The following is a 20,676-nucleotide window of genomic DNA, read 5'->3' on the forward strand; positions in this document are numbered from 1 at the left end:
TGCGCAGAAACTCTCGGCCTTACGCAGATCACCAGTTCATGAGAACTGTACCATGGGCATTGTTGTGTCAGGCCCAACTGCGTGGCCAGGGTTGGTCCTCAAGCCACGTTTGTTTTTGGGTCCGGTGCCACGCGGCTGTCGATATGGGCCCTGTCATGAGCCCTCCACTACCCGACGGGACCGTCACGCTTGCACCCGGCACCCGTGAGTGTGCGCGTGCCACTCTGCTGCGTGGCTTCTGACTGAGAGAGCTCCTCTGTTTGGTCTCCGGCCTGCACTAATGTCTCTGTTATGATATCAGGAGAGACGGAGGCCGTGGTGTAGTGGTGATGTGGTGGTGCTCGTGGTAACAGGCGTGGTGTAGTGGTGATGTGGTGGTGCTCGTGGTAGCAGGCGTGGTGTAGTGGTGATGTGGTGGTGGCCGTGGTAACAGGCGTGGTGTATTGGTGATGTGGTGGTGGCCGTGGTAACAGGCGTGGTGTGGTGGTGATGTGGTGGTGGCCGTGATAACAGGCGTGGTGTAGTGGTGATGTGGTGGTGCTCGTGGTAACAGGCGTGGTGTAGTGGTGATGTGGTGGTGGCCGTGGTAACAGGCGTGGTGTGGTGGTGGTGTGGTGGTGATGTGGTGGTGCTCGTGGTAACAGGCGTGGTGTAGCGGTGATGTGGTGGTGCTCGTGGTAACAGGCGTGGTGTAGTGGTGATGTGGTGGCCGTGGTAACAGGCGTGGTGTATTGGTGATGTGGTGGTGGCCGTGGTAACAGGCGTGGTGTGGTGGTGATGTGGTGGTGGCCGTGATAACAGGCGTGGTGTAGTGGTGATGTTGTGGTGGCCGTGGTAACAGGCGTGGTGTAGTGGTGATGTGGTGGTGCTCGTGGTAACAGGCGTGGTGTAGTGGTGATGTGGTGGTGCTCGTGGTAACAGGCGTAGTGTAGTGGTGATGTGGTGGTGGCCGTGGTAACAGGCGTGGTGTGGTGGTGGTGTGGTGGTGATGTGGTAACAGGCGTGGTGTAGTAGTGATGTGGTGGTGGCCGTGGTAACAGGCGTGGTGTATTGGTGATGTGGTGGTGGCCGTGGTAACAGGCGTGGTGTGGTGGTGATGTGGTGGTGGCCGTGATAACAGGCGTGGTGTAGTGGTGATGTTGTGGTGGCCGTGGTAACAGGCGTGGTGTAGTGGTGATGTGGTGGTGCTCGTGGTAACAGGCGTGGTGTAGTGGTGATGTGGTGGTGCTCGTGGTAACAGGCGTGGTGTAGTGGTGATGTGGTGGTGCTCGTGGTAACAGGCGTGGTGTGGTGGTGATGTGGTGGTGGCCGTGGTAACAGGCGTGGTGTGGTGGTGATGTGGTGGTGCTCGTGGTAACAGGCGTGGTGTAGTGGTGATGTGGTGGTGCTCGTGGTAACAGGCGTGGTGTAGTGGTGATGTGGTGGTGCTCGTGGTAACAGGTGTGGTGGTGGTGTGGTGGTGATGTGGTGGTGCTCGTGGTAACAGGCGTGGTGTAGTGGTGGTGATGTGGTGGTGCTCGTGGTAACAGGCGTGGTGTGGTGGTGGTGTGGTGGTGATGTGGTGGTGCTCGTGGTAACAGGCGTGGTGTGGTGGTGATGTGGTGGTGCTCGTGGTAACAGGCGTGGTGTAGTGGTGATGTGGTGGTGGCCGTGGTAACTGGCGTGGTGTGGTGGTGGTGGGGTGGTGATGTGGTGGTGCTCGTGGTAACAGGCGTGGTGTAGTGGTGATGTGGTGGTACTCGTGGTAACAGGCGTGGTGTAGTGGTGGTGGGGTGGTGATGTGGTGGTGCTCGTGGTAACAGGCGTGGTGTAGTGGTGATGTGGTGGTGCTCGTGGTAACAGGCGTGGTGTAGTGGTGGTGTGGTGGTGCTCGTGGTAACAGGCGTGGTGTGGTGGTGATGTGGTGGTGCTAGTGGTAACAGGCGTGGTGTAGTGGTGATGTGGTGGTGGCCGTGGTAACAGGCGTGGTGTGGTGGTGGTGTGGTGGTGATGTGGTGGTGCTCGTGGTAACAGGCGTGGTGTGGTGGTGGTGATGTGGTGGTGCTCGTGGTAACAGGCGTGGTGTAGTGGTGATGTGGTGGTGCTCGTGGTAACAGGCGTGGTGTAGTGGTGATGTGGTGGTGCTCGTGATAACAGGCGTGGTGTAGTGGTGATGTGGTGGTGGCCGTGGTAACAGGCGTGGTGTGGTGGTGATGTGGTGGTGCTCGTGGTAACAGGCGTGGTGTGGTGGTGATGTGGTGGTGCTCGTGGTAACAGGCGTGGTGTGGTGGTCGTGTGGTGGTGATGTGGTGGTGCTCGTGGTAACAGGCGTGGTGTAGTGGTGATGTGGTGGTGGCCGTGGTAACAGGCGTGGTGTGGTGGTGGTGTGGTGGTGATGTGGTGGTGCTCGTGGTAACAGGCGTGGTGTAGTGGTGGTGTGGTGGCCGTGGTAACAGGCGTGGTGTGGTGGTGGTGATGTGGTGGTGCTCGTGGTAACAGGCGTGGCGTAGTGGTGGTGTCACCTCCACGTGGTACTTCTTGCGCACGTAGTCTCGGATCGTCTGGTCCTTGACGTCCTCGAAGTATCCGCTGCGCGGGGGGGTCCCGTCGGGGCGGTGGCAGGGCACCACGAGGGGACAGCACAGCCCGTCGGCGCCCTGCTCGTGGTGCGCGCACAGCTCGGCAGGACCCGCGTGCGTGCGCCCCCCGTCGATCCCGTACCCGCGCCCTTCCAGACCTGCGCCACCAACCCCACCAAAAACACCACCACCATTGAGCGCGCAATGGTTTTGGTGCTTTTGGTGGTGGTGTTGGTAGGGGTGGTAGGGGTGGTGGGTGTGTATCTGCTGTGCATGTACCTCTCTAAATCTGTGTGTGTGTGTGAGTGGGCGTGTATCTGCATGTGTACTAGTATTTACGTGTAAGCAGTCGTGTGCTTGTACCCGTGTGTGTGTGTGTACCCGTGTGTGTACCCGTGTGTGTGTGTACCCATGTGCGTGTGTACCCGTGTGTGTGTACCCATGTGCGTGTACCCGTGTGTGTGTGTACCCGTGTGTGTACCCATGTGCGTGTACCCGTATGTGTGTGTACCCGTGTGTGTGTCTGGACCACTGGACGGGTTCCACAGGATTGGAAAGATGCCCTGGTGGTCCCCCTCTTTAAGAAGTGCTACCGCACAGACTGTAACAACTACAGGGGCATCTCACTCCTCAGTGTACCGGGAAAGGTCCTGGCAAGGATTATTCAACATCGCCTTGCCAGGCACGCTGAGGAGAGGCTTGCGGAGTCCCACTGCGGTTTCAGGAAAGGGCGGTTCTGCACAGATTCCATATTTTCTGTCCGTCTGCTACAGCAGAGGTGTAGGGAATTCCAGCAAGACCTACATCTCTGCTTTATTGACCTGGTCAAGGCCTATGATACCATCAGTAGGCCTGGGCTCTGGGTTGTTCGTCGTGCTTTTGGAGTTCCTGACCCTCTGCTCACGATTATTAAGGACCTTCATGATGGTGAGCAGGCCCGGGTAAAACTACGTGGCCGGGAGTCAAAGCCATTCCCTGTACACCTTGGGGTGCGACAGGGATGTCCTCTGGCTCCCACATTATTTAACATCTATTTTGACCATGTAGTTCGTGAAGCCTTCAATAGCTGTACCGGGGGAATCTCCATTTGGTACAGATATAATGGGAGGCTGATCGATGCCCGGGTGCGGTCAAGGGATGGCTCCCTATTGCTCAACCACGTTATGTATGCCGATGATTTGGTAATAGCTGCTCATTCAGAGGAGGAGTTGGAGACGCTGCTGCTGAGACTGGAGCGTGCCACTAAGAGATGGAGCCTTACCATCAGCCCCACCAAAACTAAGCACCTGCCTGGGTATTTTGTACCATTGGACATTCCACCCCCACAACTCCCAATCGGTGATGGGGCAGTTGTGGAGAGAGTGGAGAGTTTCCCATACCTGGGCAGTGTGCTTATGACCGGCTCCAGTTTTAACAGCAGAGGTCTCAGTCCGAATCATTCGAGCGGCAATATCTTTTCATCGGTTGCGTAACGCTGTGTGGAAGCTACCTGGTCTGTCGCTCCACACTAAGGTTCAGGTCTTCTCGGCCATGGTCATTCCCTCCCTTCTCTACGCTTGCGAAACGTGGACCCCCCTAATGGAACATCTTTGCCAGTTAGAAACATTTAGGCTAGCCTGCCTACGATCCATCCTAGGTTTAACCAGGCTGGATTGTGTGAGGAGTTCACAAATCCTTGAAAGATCTGGGCAAGGTCCCATCGGTGAGCTCCTCCGGCAGGCAAGGCTGCGTTGGCTGAGTCATGTAGCCCGCATGCCCAGCCACTGCATGCCGAAACAGCTTTTGTTCGGCCGGATCGAGGGGGCTAAACGGGCGCGGCACGGGCTAGAGAAGAAATGGAGTGATGTGGTACAGGAGGACGTGGAGCTGAGTGGACTTGCCGATGACTGGTACCAGCGGTGTCAAAATCGGCCTCTGTGGAGGAGGCTCGTGAAGAATGCTACTGGGCAGTTGGAGGCAGTCGCCCTCCAACAACGAGCGGAGCCCCGGGTGGCTAAAGCACAGCAGGGTGGCACAGTAGGGGGCACAAGTGGTGCATCAGCCAGCCATCTCAGTGATCTTAGTAAATCGACCAGTGGCACTTGGGTCTGCCCCGTGACCTCTTGCCAGCAGGCGTTCGACACTTCACTTGGCCTCAAGGTGCACATGGCCTGGCACAAGCGTCGTGGTGACGTCACCGCCACTTAGTGGCGAATGGCGGTTGTTGTTGTTGTGTACCCGTGTGTGTGTACCCATGTGTGTGTACCCGCGTGCGCCCAGCGTGCCGCGCGTTACCTGGACCCGTGTCGTAGGGCCGCGGCTCCACCTCGTAGTGGTGCACGCGGCCCCTGCACACCACGGACAGCACCAGGCCGCCCACCGTGCTCGTGCTCTTGCGCAGCAGGAAGAGGCCCTCGACGAAGCCGGTGGCGCGCAGGTGGCCCTCGGCCTCGTCGCGGCCCACGTGGCCAAAGTAGTAGGGCAGCGGCTCCCCGCTCGCGTCCATGGCTCTCACCCGCTAGCGAGCGACAGCGACACCGTCACCCACCCCCCTGTACGGGCGTTCTCTGAGTTGCGCGAGTCCCTGTGTGCGTGTGCGCTCCGTGTCCCAGTGGCGGAGAGTCGGAGTTGTCGGAGTCCCTCTCACAAGTTGGCTTTGTCTCTCGCACCCGAGTCTCGGAATCTTCTCGTGCCAGAATCTTCTTGTCTATGAGTCTGTGATGTCTTGGTATCAAATATCCTATCTGTCTCCTCTGTTCCCGAGTCTCTTGGCGTCAGGCGAGTCTGCGTGTGTCTCCACTCATCACCATCCTCTCCTGCTCCTCCACCTCCTTCTCTTCTCTCTAATCGAGTCGATCTCCGTGGGGCACCGAAGAGGTTGGGCGATTCCCGTGATCACGATTCATTCCAAGCAGACGCAGGCATCTGTACAAGCAGAGCAGAATCACCATCATCAGCAGCAGTAGCAATACATCCATCATGAATAGCAGCATCGTCATTAACGCTAGCATCATCATCAGCAGCAAAATTATCGTCTTCAACATGAACACCACCGGAAGCAAAAGCATTAGCAACATTGTCATCAGGATCATCAACAGCAGAAGTAGTATTATTATCATCATCATCAGCACAAACTTCGTCTCGACCATCGGCCACCACCGTCCCTCCTGGCCGCGACGCGCGTCCTGCTGCCCACGCCCCTCTCACTCCCCGTCAGGGTGTGGATGATGCCTCGAACCTGCGGTGCGTTCCCTAGCGCACGTGCTCCCCCCCCCCACTCCTCTCTCTCCGACTCGCCAAGCGTGCGTCTCAGCGCGCTTCTCTCGATTGTTCGTTCCCTCGAGTGGCCGCGCTGGTCCCATGCCGTGGTGGCGCACAGCTCCTCGAACCTCGTCGCTGCGTCAGGGCCACACGGCGGCGGTCGTGGTTTTTAATCTTCAGGCCAAAATTCCAAGTCATGAACCCTCCACCATCTGACGAGTTTATCACGTTTACACCGACGATGTCGATTGCTTTTTACTATTTTTATTTGACCAGGTAAGGCCCACTGAGCTATTATCGCTCTTTTTCAGAAGCGACCTGGCCACAAATGATAGCTCAACGAAGTGGCTTGTCGTCACGTGGACATTTATAGCAGACAAATACTCTAAAACGCGTGTTTCTAAATTTGGAGGGAAAAAAACGGAGGACACGGAGAAAAATCCACACGACCACAGGGAGAGAAAACGCAAACACCAAATACACAACAGGCATCAGGGTCGGGGTCGAAGCCACGAACTCCCTGCACACCAGGCGAGGGAGTTAACATCTCACCACATCGACGATGCGCCGATCCAATTCTCCGCGCGGCCTCGCACCTCGTCGCGGACTGAATTCAACATCGACCGCGCTTCTCTCTCAGACCGCCGCGAGCTGCTCCCAGACACCCAGGGCCGCGATGGTGGTGGTGGTGAGAGTTCCCCTACGACCCTAAGATTCTAAATCTCGACTGCCTGGCCTGGTCCTGGACCGCCTGAGGAAAGTTGCGCGTTTAACACTTAAGACTTTCGCGACCAAAATTATCTATAAAAGTTGGAAGCGAGTGAGAGAATGCGATCTTGGCTTGCGGCTGGGGTTGGCGTTTACACCCCCACCGCCCCCCCGATGTCGAAAGGGGAAATGGGCGAAGGGCCGCGGCTCACGCAGCTGCAATGCCTGCATCGGGTACGCAGTCGAGAAGTCTCCAGAACCCCCGGCTGACAGACGAGGTGTCCCAGCGAGCTGAGAGCGCGCCAGGCGCTCTCTCTCTCGCGTTCTCTCGCTCTCTCCGTCTGTAACGTTCCCATCACGGCTCCGCGTTGCGAGGTTTTCATGTCTCGCTGTGCATTCCCCTGGGTGTGTGCGAGACCGGAGTGAGTGGCACGCGACACGTAGCCACAGCTATCGTGAGAGGAGGTATGGTGGAAATGGCGTGCGCTCACTACTATCACCCATCCCACCTTACCACCACCCTCACCACTATCACCCTCCCTCCTCACAACCACTCTCACCACTAAGACCCACCTCACCACCACCCTCACCACAAGCCCATCTTATCGCCTCCCTGTGTCACATGGTGCAGTGAAAGGAAGCAGATGTCCATACTTCCGTGAAGCTAACCACGCGCTCACCTTGCAGCCCAGCTGCCTAACCCCATAGCTAACACGGCCCCATAGCTAGCACAGATGTCCAACCCAACAACGGAAACTGCTGCCCAATCCAAAAAACAAATCTCTAGTCCAAAACCAAACCAGATGTCAGTAGCAAACCAAACCAGATCTCTGGCACAAACCAAACCATATCTTCAGACCAAACCAAACCAGATCTCTGGACCAAACCAAACCCGATCTTCAGACCAAACCAAACCAGATCTCTGGACCAAACCAAACCAGATCTCCAAACCAAACCAGATCTCTGGACCAAACCAAACCAGATCTCCAGACCAAAACAAACCAGATCTCCAGACCAAATCAAACTAGATATCTGGACCAAACCAAAACCAGATCTCCAGACCAAATCAAACCAGATATCTGGATCAAACCAAACCAGATCTCCAGACCAAATCAAACCAGATCTCCAGACCAAATCAAACTAGATATTTGGAACAAACCAAACCAGATCTCCAGACCAAATCAAACCAGATATCTGGACCAAATCAAACCAGATCTCCAGACCAAATCAAACCAAATCTCTGGACCAAACCAAAGCAGATCTCTGAACCAAACCAAACCAGATTTAAACCGATTGAGAGCCACGTACACTACAATTATCTTCAAAGGAGACCCTGGGCGTTTATAAAGTCTCGCGGGCTTCCATGGAGACCCGGAGTCTTGCATATAATCACATAGAGACCCACATACTTATGTAGAGACCCATAGATGCACACGAAGATCCATAGATTTACATAATAACTCAGATATTGACAGAGAGAGTCATAGCCTTACGGGGATATCTGTAGGCGTACCTATAATAAGTGATTTGTCGAGTATATAAATGACAATTACAAGTCGTCGGCATTATGAACAGCGGAGCGAACCTAATTTAAACGTAAGCTAAAACACAAAATGCAACAAAAAAACTCAACAGCTACACGGAAAACGAGATTAAATTAAACAAATGTGTAATGGAAATTAAATAAGCAGAGCGGTGATGCAGCGGTTAGCACACTGCCATGGGCAGTGGCGTTCTATTCGAAACAAACATGTGGCCCACCTCGACTACAGCAACCCGCACTAACCAGCGTGGTGAAGTATGGGCAAATCATCACCGTGACCGGCTTGGCACAATCACACGTGCGCATGATTTGAACTCCCATCTGTGCCTTCTGTACTGGGATAGAGTGTTGTCCCCTCGCACGCGTGAGTTGTCTTCCCCGACACGTGTAATAGGAATAGTAAACACTCGTCATTGATTGATTGAAAACTCCTCGCTCTGTGGGCGCCTTCGCGAGCTGCGTGTTGCGCAGCGCGTGCGAGACGGGGCTCACACGAACGATCGCGGGTTGACAACCCGACCCGGGCTATTATTGCTGCACACGGGTGTGCGAGTTACCTAAATCAGTCGACAGCTTGCGGAGGCATTCCTCTCGCCGTAGCCAGACCATGGTTCTCTTACCGCTCTTCTATCGCTGCTGTTGCTACTGCTACGACTACTGCTACCACGGTTCATGTTCCAGTGAGCTTCACTCCTTGATTCCTCCAGTCGTGTCAAGGACTCGGCTTCTACCAGACTCAGTCTGTAGGCTTCTACCAGACTCAGACTGTAGGCTTCTACCAGACTCAGACTGTGGGCTTCTACCAGACTCAGACTGTAGGCTTCTACCAGACTCAGACTGTAGGCTTCTACCAGACTCAGACTGTAGGCTTCTACCAGACTCAGACTGTGGGCTTCTACCAGACTCAGACTGTAGGCTTCTACCAGACTCAAGACTGTAGGCTTCTACCAGACTCAGACTGTAGGCTTCTACCAGACTCAGTCTGTAGGCTTCTACCAGACTCAGACTGTAGGCTTCTACCAGACTCAGACTGTAGGCTTCTACCACTCAGACTGTATAGGCTTCTACCAGACTCAGTCTGTAGGCTTCTACCAGACTCAGACTGTAGGCTTCTACCAGACTCAGTCTGTAGGCTTCTACCAGACTCAGTCTGTAGGCTTCTACCAGACTCAGACTGTAGGCTTCTACCAGACTCAGACTGTAGGCTTCTACCAGACTCAGACTGTAGGCTTCTACCAGACTCAGACTGTAGGCTTCTACCAGACTCAGACTGTTTCAGCTCATCCACCACCACTGCTCCGCTTTTGAGAATTCCCGTTCCCATCATCGTAATCATCATCGTCGACCTCTCTTTTTTTAAACCAAAACTCGTGCAACCATCACCTCGCTCAATTCAAGAAACGCATTTCGTGCCCCTTGCTTAATACACCTGCAACAGTGCTGTTTGCGCGCTGTAGGAGCGAGGGGGGGGGGAGGTTTTCGGGGGATCTTGTGGGGTTCTTGGCTCAGCCGCCCCATGGCCGAGCGGCTCACGTGGCAGCCGAGGACGCGGCGGAACGCAGCGCGACTGGGAGGGAACCGCGGGGCCCAACCGACACTTCCTGTGGCGCAGTCGACGTGGGGCAGAGGCTTGCAAACATTGTTCCGAGAAATGGAGGTCTCGCGCGCTTGGGGTTCGCGCTTCGAGTGATCATCAGAGAGCCGTAGCCGCTTGCGCTCTCGCCACCGGTCTGGGTTCTTTAGTTCGTCTCATCGATGACCTAGGGTCGCCGAACTCGGCATCTCACGCCATTGCCTGTCCTGCACACCCACGTGCCCCACCTGTCACTCTACCTCCTCCTATTCCCAATCTCCGAGTAGCTTGCATTAGTGCCCCATCATGAGTGACTACTCATTCCACATTCCTCTTGAAGGGGGGGAGTCTCTACATAAAGCGATTCGCTACGCAGACATATTCCAATGGAGTATATGATATAGATATAGAGTAATGAGTTTTCCGTGTTAAATTTGACTCACTGATACTGTACGTAGCAGACACTGGCCACTCAAAACACGTGGCTCGGTGTAGGGTTTGTGACATTTCACAGTCCACGTAATTATGTTTAATATATTCTTATAACTGCCATTATACGAAGCTATTTACTCAACGTCCATTATAGAACCAAAATAATAATAATGGCTTGTTTAAGCAGACGTCACCACGGGAGTAAAAGGCTGAGTTTAGGGCCCAAAGATCCGGGTTCAGATTTCACTCGCAAGCCACTGATGTTCGCCGTGGCCAGGAATCAAAAACTCGGGTAGCCCGGGCCATAGCGCAATGCGCTAACCACTGCGCTACTACTCCCCGCGTGCACACTGTGGGGTGTTGTAATCATCTTCTCGTAGGCCTGGGGAGCTAACATTTGCTCAATTTCTGGCGGGGCTTCGCTTTTTACGAGAAGTTCATTTTAATTTGTTTCCCAAAAAAAGCGGACAGATATGATTCGGTATACGTGTGTATATATTTAAGATATACTGTATATGTACAGCACTTTTCTTAATAATTCATACAATTACCGCATTTTCCAGATTATAAAACGCTCCAGAAAATGAGACGCACCTCCACACATGTGCCCAGTTTCAATAAAGACAAATGTGGCCTTACGCACGCGGCGACCCGATTATAAGACGCACCCAACGAGTACTAATCTGGTCACACAAAGCTACCGGATTATAAGACGACCCCAATAAAGCTTTACTCATCAAATTCGAACTGTTGGCAAAGTACGGTGCGAAAGAAGTTCAGCATACATCTACCGGGTTATAAGACGTGCACCCAACTTTTGTTTTAATATGCAGGCACAAAAAGTGCGTCCTATATTCTGGAGACTGCGGAGTGTACGTTCTGCTCGGTTTAACACGACCGATATCATCCATAATAGAAGGGTTTTTTGGGTTAGATCACGTAAATAAATGTGCCGTTAAACCCGCCACCACACGACACAGCCAACTAGTAAGGGTTGTCACGTAAACAGAACATGCTAATTCGTCACTAGTGCAGCACTAGTCTGTAGTGTAGTGTATAGTGTAGTGTATAGTGTAATAAACTAGTACAGCACTAGTGTGTAGTGTAGTGTATAGTGTAGTGTATAGTGTAGTATATAGTGTAGTATACTAGTACAGCACTAGTATGTAGTATAGTGTATAGTGTAGTATATAGTGTAGTGTATAGTGTAGCATACTAGTACAGCACTAGTATGTAGTGTAGTGTATAGTGTAGTATATAGTGTAGCATACTAGTACAACACTAGTATGTAGTGTAGTGTGTAGTGTAGTATATAGTGTAGTATACTAGTACAGCACTAGTATGTAGTGTATAGTGTAGTGTATCGTGTAGTGTAAAGTGTAGTGTATAGTGTAGTGTATAGTGTAGTATGTAGTGTAGTGTATAGTGTAGTATACTAGTACAGCACTAGTATGTAGTGTAGTGTATAGTGTAGTGTATAGTGTAGTGTATAGTGTAGTATACTAGTACAGCACACCGGTGTGTTGGAGAGCCAAGCCAGGACATTTACAATCTGAGTACGACGTTTCGCCAGTAATTATAACCAGCTTCATCAGGCGACAGCCAGATGTTTGGAGAAGTCCACCTGTTTCGTTCCTTATACAGAGGCGTAGATGACGTGGTGATCACACTTCTACACTCTTGCGCGAAGTGGGGGGGGGGGGGGTTAATGAGTCAACACACATCATGCATGCGCATTATGCGAGCCCTTTGATCACCATGGAAGTGGAAGCTCTACCATTTCTGCATATTCTACTCGGACGGGGTCGAAATGGTAAAATAACACGCAGCGTTTACCGTAAGAAAACGCATACTGACGCTAATCTGAATGCAGAGTCACACCATCACCCCGCACAGAAATCTGCTCTGATCAAGACGCTCATTCATCGAGCTAAGAAAGGAAGAACAACACAGCGGTTGACCTATGGATAGATTCACCTTCGCCAAAGGAATGTGGAATGTTCCTCCACGTGCTTTCGCTTGTATACGGGAGATGTTTGTGTGTGTGTGCTCTAGGTCGACTCAGCCTCAAATGAGTACAGTACCTGCTGCGATGTGTAAACATCGTCACGAAGGGAGACAAAGGTCCTGCGGAGCCCGTCGTGGCAATTCCACATGACTATGGCGGGCGCAAGTCCATCAACAGGACAACCACGGTTGATCTTCCCCACAAAGTGGTGATCATTGTCATTTTATCGACCCAGGAGGGAAGGATGATCATCCCTTCCAGCTGCGACGTGTCCTGCCCACGCCAACTTCTTTGACTTGGCAGTCAGCAAGGTTTGTCTACTTGGCGTAGATTCTCTTATCCACGCGTTCCTCTCTCTATCCGAAACTCTAATTCTGAGCACGTACCTCGGACCCGTACATTGAAGCTGCTGGCAGTACGCGCTGATTGGAAACTTTCCTTGTCAGGCGCAACAGTAAAAGTTGTTTGTCATCTTCTTGGTTATTTCGGTAAAGTCACGCAGAAGGGAAACAATAAAATAATAAAAATATAAAACAATAAAATTCTCACGACGTTTCGACTGCAACACAAGCAATCATCAGGTGTGAAAACCACAGCAATATTTTTTTTTTCAAATTTTCTTGCTGTGGTTTTCACACCTGATGATGATTGCTTGTGTTGCAGTCGAAACGTCGCGAGAAGTTTATTGTTTCATATTTTTATTGTTTCCCTTCTACGTGACTTTACCGAAAGAACCAAGAATATGAATTCCTGCAGTCACGAAAGCTTTAAATCAAAATTTGTTTGTCATCGTCAATTTAAACTTGAACAAATGCAAACCTATCCTTCTCAAGCCTCACCGCCTCGCCACTGCGTCTCGGCTACACGAGTCAACGCGGGGCGCCAACGAAGAGAAGGAACGGGAAAGTGCGCAAAGAAACAGCGAGAGAGAGGCCCGCTTGGAACAACGACACCGGCAGACAGAGGAGCCACTTGCATAGGAGAACGCACGCAGGCTCGTTGCATCGCTCACACCGTGACGGAGAGTGAGAGGGGCTTAGGCAGCTGGACGCGCGTCGCGGCCAGGAGGGACGGTGGTGTCCGATGGTCGAGACTGCAAACGGAGCGTTCCGAAAGGAGATGGAGCGAAATCGGCTCGTGGTGTGTAGAGAAGGCGCTGGGTGGATCGTTACATCGCAGGATCGTCAGCGGTGGTGGCTTGGGGAGGCCTTCATCTAGCAGTGGACTCACCCTGACTGATGATTATTGTGTCTTTGAGTGGCTCTTTTTTGTTCCGCTCGTTGGCTATATTTTTGCGCGATGTTTTTGTACGAGGTATGTAAAGTTACAGGTTCATGAGACAGAGTGAAGCGTTCATCGTTTCACTGACGAACACTGACATTGAAGAAAATTGGTCATTTAAAATATGTTCAGAGTATAAATTATGTCAATACAACAAACCCCGGCAGCAGTATAAAACAATTTAGAAACATTGCGTGTGGGGAGCAGCGGAAAGCGCGCTGCGCTACGAACCCAGCGAGCCGAGTTCGATTCCCGCTCACGGCCACATCAATGCCGACTATTATCTGGAACCGGTACTGTCCTGGGCCTCCCGTAGCTTAATCCAGCCTTAAATGAGTACCCGGTGCGAACTTTAGCACTGGGGAGACAAAGGCGGCCGGGCGTGGTTCTGGCCACCCACCCCCTCGTGTGCCGTGCCGGCCTTCATAGGTGCTGCTCGCTAAGAGACAATGGCGGAACCAGGATTTTCAGGTAGGGGGGGGCAACCCCTCCAGCAATGAAAGATTATCGAAGTTGTTAGTAAGTAAGGAGTTGTTAGTAAGTAAGGACTTGTCCCTTGCTTTTTATTTGACGCGTGCAGGGCGATGGCGCAGCCATCGATCGAGGGGTCGAATTCGAACCGCGTTGTTAGTGATCGGCACCGCGCTCGCTGAAGGTGTCGATGCCTTCAGGGAAGTCGTGGACTGGATACGCAGCTGCGCACAATTCTGTGAGTCACTTATAACCGCTTTGCCGTTACTTATTGCCAATTATGGACTCAGACTGTTGTCCTATCATCTCGTAGAGTCCCTGGCACGTAATAATAATATGCTACACTGTGGCAGTGGGGGTCGCAAAATGCCGATTTATTACGAATAAACCCCAATGATCCGATGGAAATTAGGGATTTCGATCGGATCATTGGGGGAGCACGTGCCACCCCCCCACCCCCCCACCCACTGACTCCGCCAGTGCTAACAACACTTTCCCCAACAGTCTGTGCAGGCTATACGGAACGCCTGTGTCTTTGTGTGTGTGGTATAATTTAATAAAATGTAACAGACCCATCACTAATTGCATACCCACGTTTGTGTCTCTTATCAACACGATGCGAGTGTACACACGCGCGCGCGCGTACATAATTAATGTCGACACAATGTGTGTGTACACACATTCACACTCTGATTAATGCAAACACACACATAATACTCGTGTGCACAGACAAACACAAATTATGACAAATGCATGCAAAATACTCGCCTAGACGCACATGCGCTCTGGTGGGTGTGGACACGGAATTCCCGTGTCCACAGATTATGATCGAATGTACACAAAATTACGGCGCACACAGATAATGATAAATGTACACACAATAATACTGGTAGGAACGAAGTAGTAAACTGAGAGTACCAGCCTGCAATAGATTAATGTGTCCGTCCGTCCCCTTTCAATACTTTAACGAAGTGAAATCTCGTGCTGTTGGGTGTAAAATCAGCAATAGACAGCGCAGAGAGTTGTCCTACCAGCCCACCCTGCAGGGACCTGTTTGTGTACACCAATAATACGGATTTGTTTTGGGTTAGATCGCGTAAATATGTGTCGTTAAAACCGCCACCACCCGACACAGCCAATTAGTAAGGTTTGTCACGTAAACAGAACGTGGACAATTCGCTACGAGTACAGCACTAGTATGTAGTGTAGTTTGTAGTGTAGTATATAGTGTACTATACTAGTACAGCACACCGGTGTGTTGGCGTTGCAAAGCCACAACATTTACAATGTGAGTACGACGTTTCGCCAGTAATTACAACTAGCTTCATCAGGCGACAGCCAGAGTTGTGGAGAAATCCTCCCGTTTCCTTTTTTTTTTAATATAAAGGGGTAGATGTGTCAACGTACATTATGCATGCGCATTATGCAAGCCCATTGCTCTTGTACCTCCTGGCGATTGTTTAACTAAAATTGCCGTACTTATTATTGTACAACAGTAATCCCCATTAAAGTATAGTGACCTGTATAGGCATGCATTTAAACAATATATTACTTGATGATTCGCGTCCAAGCAGCACTAAGTCTGTAGCTAACGGTTAAAAATATTTTATTTCTCTCAACTTCGATCGATTCTCTAATTAGTCTTGGCCAGTAGTAGCTAGTTTTGCACAGCACTTCAACATTATCCAAATCAATTGAGTGTCCTTGTTGGCACGCGTGTTCTGCCACTGCCGACAGTTGAAGTTGGGGATATTAAATATTTCTTTGGTGTTATTTTAGTCTCGTGCTGATCATTCGTCCTATTTGCCCAACATAACATTTGCCACAATACAATTAATCCGGTACACAACTTTTGTTGATAGCTTCGGTAATACATCTTTTGTACCAGATATTAATTTCTGTATTGTATGTACCGTGCCAAATCTGCCTCGGATGTTTTGTTTTTCCAAACATTCAGAGCTACTCTTTGGTTCTTTCGGTAAAGTCACGTAGTAAGAAAATTAATTAAATAATAGAATACGTTTAGATTGCAACACAAGCAACCGTCATGAGGTAGAACTGTGTGTCTATGTTGTGTGTCTCTCTCTGTGTCTCTGTGTTGTCTCGCTCTGCTTGTGTGTCTGTCTGTGTGTCTATGTTGTGTGTCTCTCTCTGTGCGTCTCTGTGTTGTCTCTCTCTGCTTGTGTGTCTGTCTGTGTGTCTATGTTGTGTGTCTCTCTCTGTGCGTCTCTGTGTTGTCTCTCTTTGCTTGTGTGTCTGTTTGTGTGTCTATGTTGTGTGTCTCTCTCTGTGCGTCTCTGTGTTGTCTCTCTCTGCTTGTGTGTCTGTCTGTGTGTCTATGTTGTGTGTCTCTCTCTGTGCGTCTCTGTGTTGTCTCTCTCTGCTTGTGTGTCTGTCTGTGTGTCTATGTTGTGTGTCTCTCTCTCTGTGTCTCTGTGTTGTCTCGCTCTGCTTGTGTGTCTGTCTGTGTGTCTATGTTGTGTGTCTCTCTCTCTGTGTCTCTCTGTGTTGTTTCTCTCTGCTTGTGTGTCTGTCTGTGTGTCTATGTTGTGTGTCTCTCTCTCTGTCTCTGTGTTGTCTCTCTCTGCTTGTGTGTCTGTCTGTGTGTCTATGTTGTGTGTGTCTCTCTCTCTGTGTCTCTGTGTTGTCTCTCTCTGCTTGTGTGTCTGTCTGTCTGTCTATGTTGTGTGTCTCTCTCTCTGTCTCTGTGTTGTTTCTCTCTGCTTGTGTGTCTGTCTGTGTGTCTATGTTGTGTGTGTCTCTCTCTGTGTGTCTCTGTGTTGTCTCTCTCTGCTTGTGTGTCTGTCTGTGTGTCTATGTTGTGTGTCTCTCTCTCTGTGTCTCTCTGTGTTGTCTCTCTCTGCTTGTGTGTCTGTCTGTGTGTCTATGTTGTGTGTCTCTCCCTGCTTGTGTGTCTGTCTGTGTGTCCATGTTGTGTGTGTCTCTCTCTGTGTGTCTCTGTGTTGTCTCGCTCTGCTTGTGTGTCTGTTTGTGTGTCTATGTTGTGTGTGTCTCTCTCTCTGTGTCTCTGTGTTGTCTCTCTCTGCTTGTGTGTCTGTCTGTGTGTCTATGTTGTGTGTCTCTCCCTGCTTGTGTGTCTGTCTGTGTGTCCATGTTGTGTGTGTCTCTCTCTGTGTGTCTCTGTGTTGTCTCGCTCTGCTTGTGTGTCTGTTTGTGTGTCTCCGTGTCTGTGTTTTGTCTCTCTTTCAAATTTAGTTCTACCTGATGACGGTTGGTCGTGTTGCAGTCGAAACGTCGTTATTCTATTATTTAATTTATGTTCTTGCTACGTGACTTTACCGAAAGAACCAGAGAGTAATTCCTGCAGTCACGAAAGCTTCAAAGGCAGAGATAGTTTATCAGTTACTCCCGCAATGTACGGTATTTTAATCGTTTAAATCACTTGTTCAGCATTAAGGCTCGTGTTATTTCATTTGGTTGTGGCATCATTGTAACCGTTCAATTGCAGCGCTTCTTCAACATGCGCACACGCACATCAACGATGGCGAATCTATGCGCACCCGCGTACACGCATTTGCGTCGTCTGACATTTACACAATCTATGCACACACGCGCGCTTAAATTACTATGAATCTAAAATACTCGTGTGCACACACACACAAATGTATTAATCTAGATTCATAATACTCGTATACACACGCGTACATTCTTAATAATGTACACGCAACATAATTTATATTACATATATACAAAATATAACAAGTTACCCAGTAAGGCACAACATACCTCGTGTACTATTATAAATGTGTACACAATATTATTGTACACAAACTGTGCTTAGTATACGTATATATGATGAACCTTGCGTCCACATCCCTCGTGTACGCAGACGACACCATCACTAGGAGGACCCTCAGAGACACAGTGAGCCCTCTGCCAACACTGGTGATGCACAGCATTAGGGGAAGAGCTATATGGGTTTGGTTATAGGGGAAGAGTTAGGGGTAGAGTTATATGGGTATGGTTATAGGGGAAGAGTTAGGGGTAGAGTTATATTGGTATGGTTATAGGGGTAAAGTTAGGGGTAGACGTATGTGGGTATGGTTATAGGGGTAGAGTTAGGGGAAGAGTTATATGGGTATGGTTATAGGGGTAAAGTTAGGGGTAGACGTATGTGGGTATGGTTATCGGGATAGAATTAGGGGTAGAGTTATATGGTTATGGTTATCGGGATAGAGTTAGGGGCAGAGTTATATAGTTATGGTTATAGGGGTAAAGTTAGAGGTTAAGTTATATGGGTATGGTTATAGGGGTAGCGTTATATGATATAGTTATAGCGGTAAGGGTAGAGTTAGGGGTAGAGTTATAGGGTTAGGTTAAGAGTTAGAGGTAGAGTAATGGGGGTGTAGTTATAGGGTTAGAGGTAGCGTTAGGGGTAGAGTTATAGAGGTATAGTTGTAGGCGTAGGGATAGAGCTATATGGCGTAGTGTTAGGGGTAAAGTTAGGATTAGTGTGAGGGGTAGAGTTAGGGGTAGAGTTAGGGTTAGTGTGAGGGGTAGAGTTAGGGGTAGGTTTGTTATGCGAGATAAGCCGAGATTAAAGCAACCCCGTGCAGTTCGAGACATATTCACCCTTATCACGCATCGTCGTCATCAAATAACATCATCATAACACACATCACTATCCAAGTCTCATCAAAATTCAGAGCCAGATCGGATTTCAATTCCGAACTGAGCGAGTGCACATACAGTCTGCACCCACTTTACCGACGGTATACATCGCTGCACCCACTTTACCGACAGTATACATCGCTGCGTCCCACTTTACCGACAGTATATATCGCTGCACCCACTTTACCGACAGTATACATCGCTGCACCCACTTTACCGACGGTATACATCACTGCATCCACTTTACCGACAGTATACATCGCTGTGCCCCACTTTACCGACAGTATACATCGCTGCGTCCCACTTTACCGACAGTATACATTGCTGCACCCACTTTACCGACAGTATACATCGCTGCGTCCCACTTTACCGACAGTATACATTGCTGCACCCACTTTACCGACGGTATACATCGCTGTACCCACTTTACCGACAGTATACATCACTGCGGGACACTTTACCGACAGTATACATCGCTGTGCCCCACTTTACCGACAGTATACATCGCTGTACCCACTTTACCGACGGTATACATCGCTGTGCCCCACTTTACCGACAGTATACATCGCTGCATCCCACTTTACCGACAGTATACATCGCTGCGCCCCACTTTACCGACAGTATACATCGCTGCACCCACTTTACCGACGGTATACATCGCTGCGTCCCACTTTACCGACAGTATACATCGCTGCGTCCCACTTTACCGACAGTATACATCGCTGCGTCCCACTTTACCGACAGTATACATCGCTACGTCCCACTTTACCGACAGTATACATCGCTACGTCCCACTTTACCGACAGTATACATCGCTGCGCGCCACTTTACCGACAGTCGATGTCCGTGGCGCCGCGTGGAGGTCTAAGCGAGCTGGGGCGAGGGACTTCAGCAGTGTCTCGAACTCGCTCCGTCAGCCGTCCTCTCGCTTCCCCGTGCCTCCTCGCGCGCGTGCTCGTGCGCGTGCACGCGTGTAGGTTTGTGGGTTTGGGGTAGGGGGGCGGTGCAGGAGATGGAGGGAGTAGGCAGAGGTGGAACTCGAGGATTTCATAATTTCCTTAATTTGTACCTCCCTCCTCCTCCTCCCCCTTCTCTCCGTCCTTTCTCTCCCTCCTTCCTCCATTCCCTCCCTCTCCCCCTCCCGTCTCTGCCTCCCAGACGAGGGTTAAAATTGGCTAAAATCGATAATGACACCGTGAAATGCCTCAAATGTCTCTCTGCGCAACAGAGCGGCGATCATCGCCCCCTGCCTGGTAGCAGACGGACTGACGCGCCAGGCCACTCGAGCAAATGAGACTCCGGTCTCGAGAGGGCCCACCTCGTCACGCGACAGCCACCTGCAAATCCTCCTCGCTCCCACCCTCCTCACTCCCCCGTCCCGCACACTCAGCTCGCAGAAGGTCGCATCTCACCTGGTGAGAGATGGGGGGGGGGTCCGAACTCACCCACTCGCCTCCTCTCCCTCCCCAATCTCCGTCCAGCCCCCCCACCCTCCTCTGCCTGGTGAGCAGGTGTCCAGATCACCAGGTGTTCATGTGCGAAGACTGTCGGATGAGCCTGGTGAGCATGTCTTCTGGTGAGCAGGTAGGCAGTTTACGGGTGAGCAAAGGGATGGGTCGGTAGGGAGGTGGGTAGGCAAGTGCAAAGGCATGTGAATGCACAGGTAGGAAGGTTAGCGCACAGGTAGGCAGGTGAGGAGGCAAGTGAGTAGACGAGAAGGCAGGTGAGTAGGCCGGTAGGCAGGTGAGTAGGCAGGTGAGTAGGCAGGTGAGTAGGCCGGTAGGCAGGTGAGTAGGCCGGTAGGCAGGTGAGTAGGCAGGTGAGTAGGCAGGTGAGTAGGCCGGTAGGCAGGTGAGTAGGCAGGTGAGTAGGCAGGTGAGTAGGCCGGTAGGCAGGTGAGTAGGCCGGTAGGCAGGTGAGTAGGCAGGTGAGTAGGCAGGTGAGTAGGCCGGTAGGCAGGTGAGTAGGCAGGTGAGTAGGCAGGTGAGTAGGCCGGTAGGCAGGTGAGTAGGCAGGTGAGTCTGTAGGTGCTTTCACAGGCAGGCAGGAAGTGCCTGCACCGGTTGGGTAAGCGTGGATAGAAGCACTGTAAGCAGAGGAAGCGACTCTCATTGACCTTTGGTCTGCGTGAAACCGCACGTGTCTGTATCGAGTCGTGAGTGTGTCAGAGTGGGGGAGCGGTGACGCAGTGGTGAGGGCACTGCGCTACGGACGAAGTTGCTCGAGCTTG

The 20,676-nt window shown here is 51.1% G+C and overlaps 1 protein-coding gene across 4 annotated transcripts in view; it reads right to left on the reverse strand.

Moving 5' to 3' along the window:
* Positions 1-19,489, reverse strand: part of LOC116945852 (tyrosine-protein kinase SYK-like) — a 37,984-nt gene extending 18,495 nt beyond the window's left edge. For 2 of the 4 annotated variants that reach the window (XM_032962413.2, XM_032963260.2), the window contains exons 1-3: positions 19,278-19,488; positions 4,833-5,462; positions 2,502-2,716 (exon numbers count right to left, since the gene is read on the reverse strand). In XM_032962413.2, coding sequence (XP_032818304.1) covers positions 2,502-2,716; positions 4,833-5,043 — 426 coding nt within the window. In that variant the 5' untranslated portion in view covers positions 5,044-5,462; positions 19,278-19,488. Of the gene's footprint in view, positions 1-2,501; positions 2,717-4,832; positions 5,463-6,350; positions 6,998-19,277 lie in introns of those variants that run through there. The other 2 variants (XM_032960885.2, XM_032961611.2) reach the window with 2 other exon arrangements.
* Positions 19,490-20,676: the final 1,187 nt, after the last annotated feature.

The sequence above is a fragment of the Petromyzon marinus genome, chromosome 1 (assembly GCF_048934315.1).
Source record: "Petromyzon marinus isolate PM22_M1 ecotype Great Lakes invasive population chromosome 1, UKy_Petmar_22M1.pri1.0, whole genome shotgun sequence".
Taxonomy (NCBI): Eukaryota; Metazoa; Chordata; class Hyperoartia; order Petromyzontiformes; family Petromyzontidae; genus Petromyzon; species Petromyzon marinus.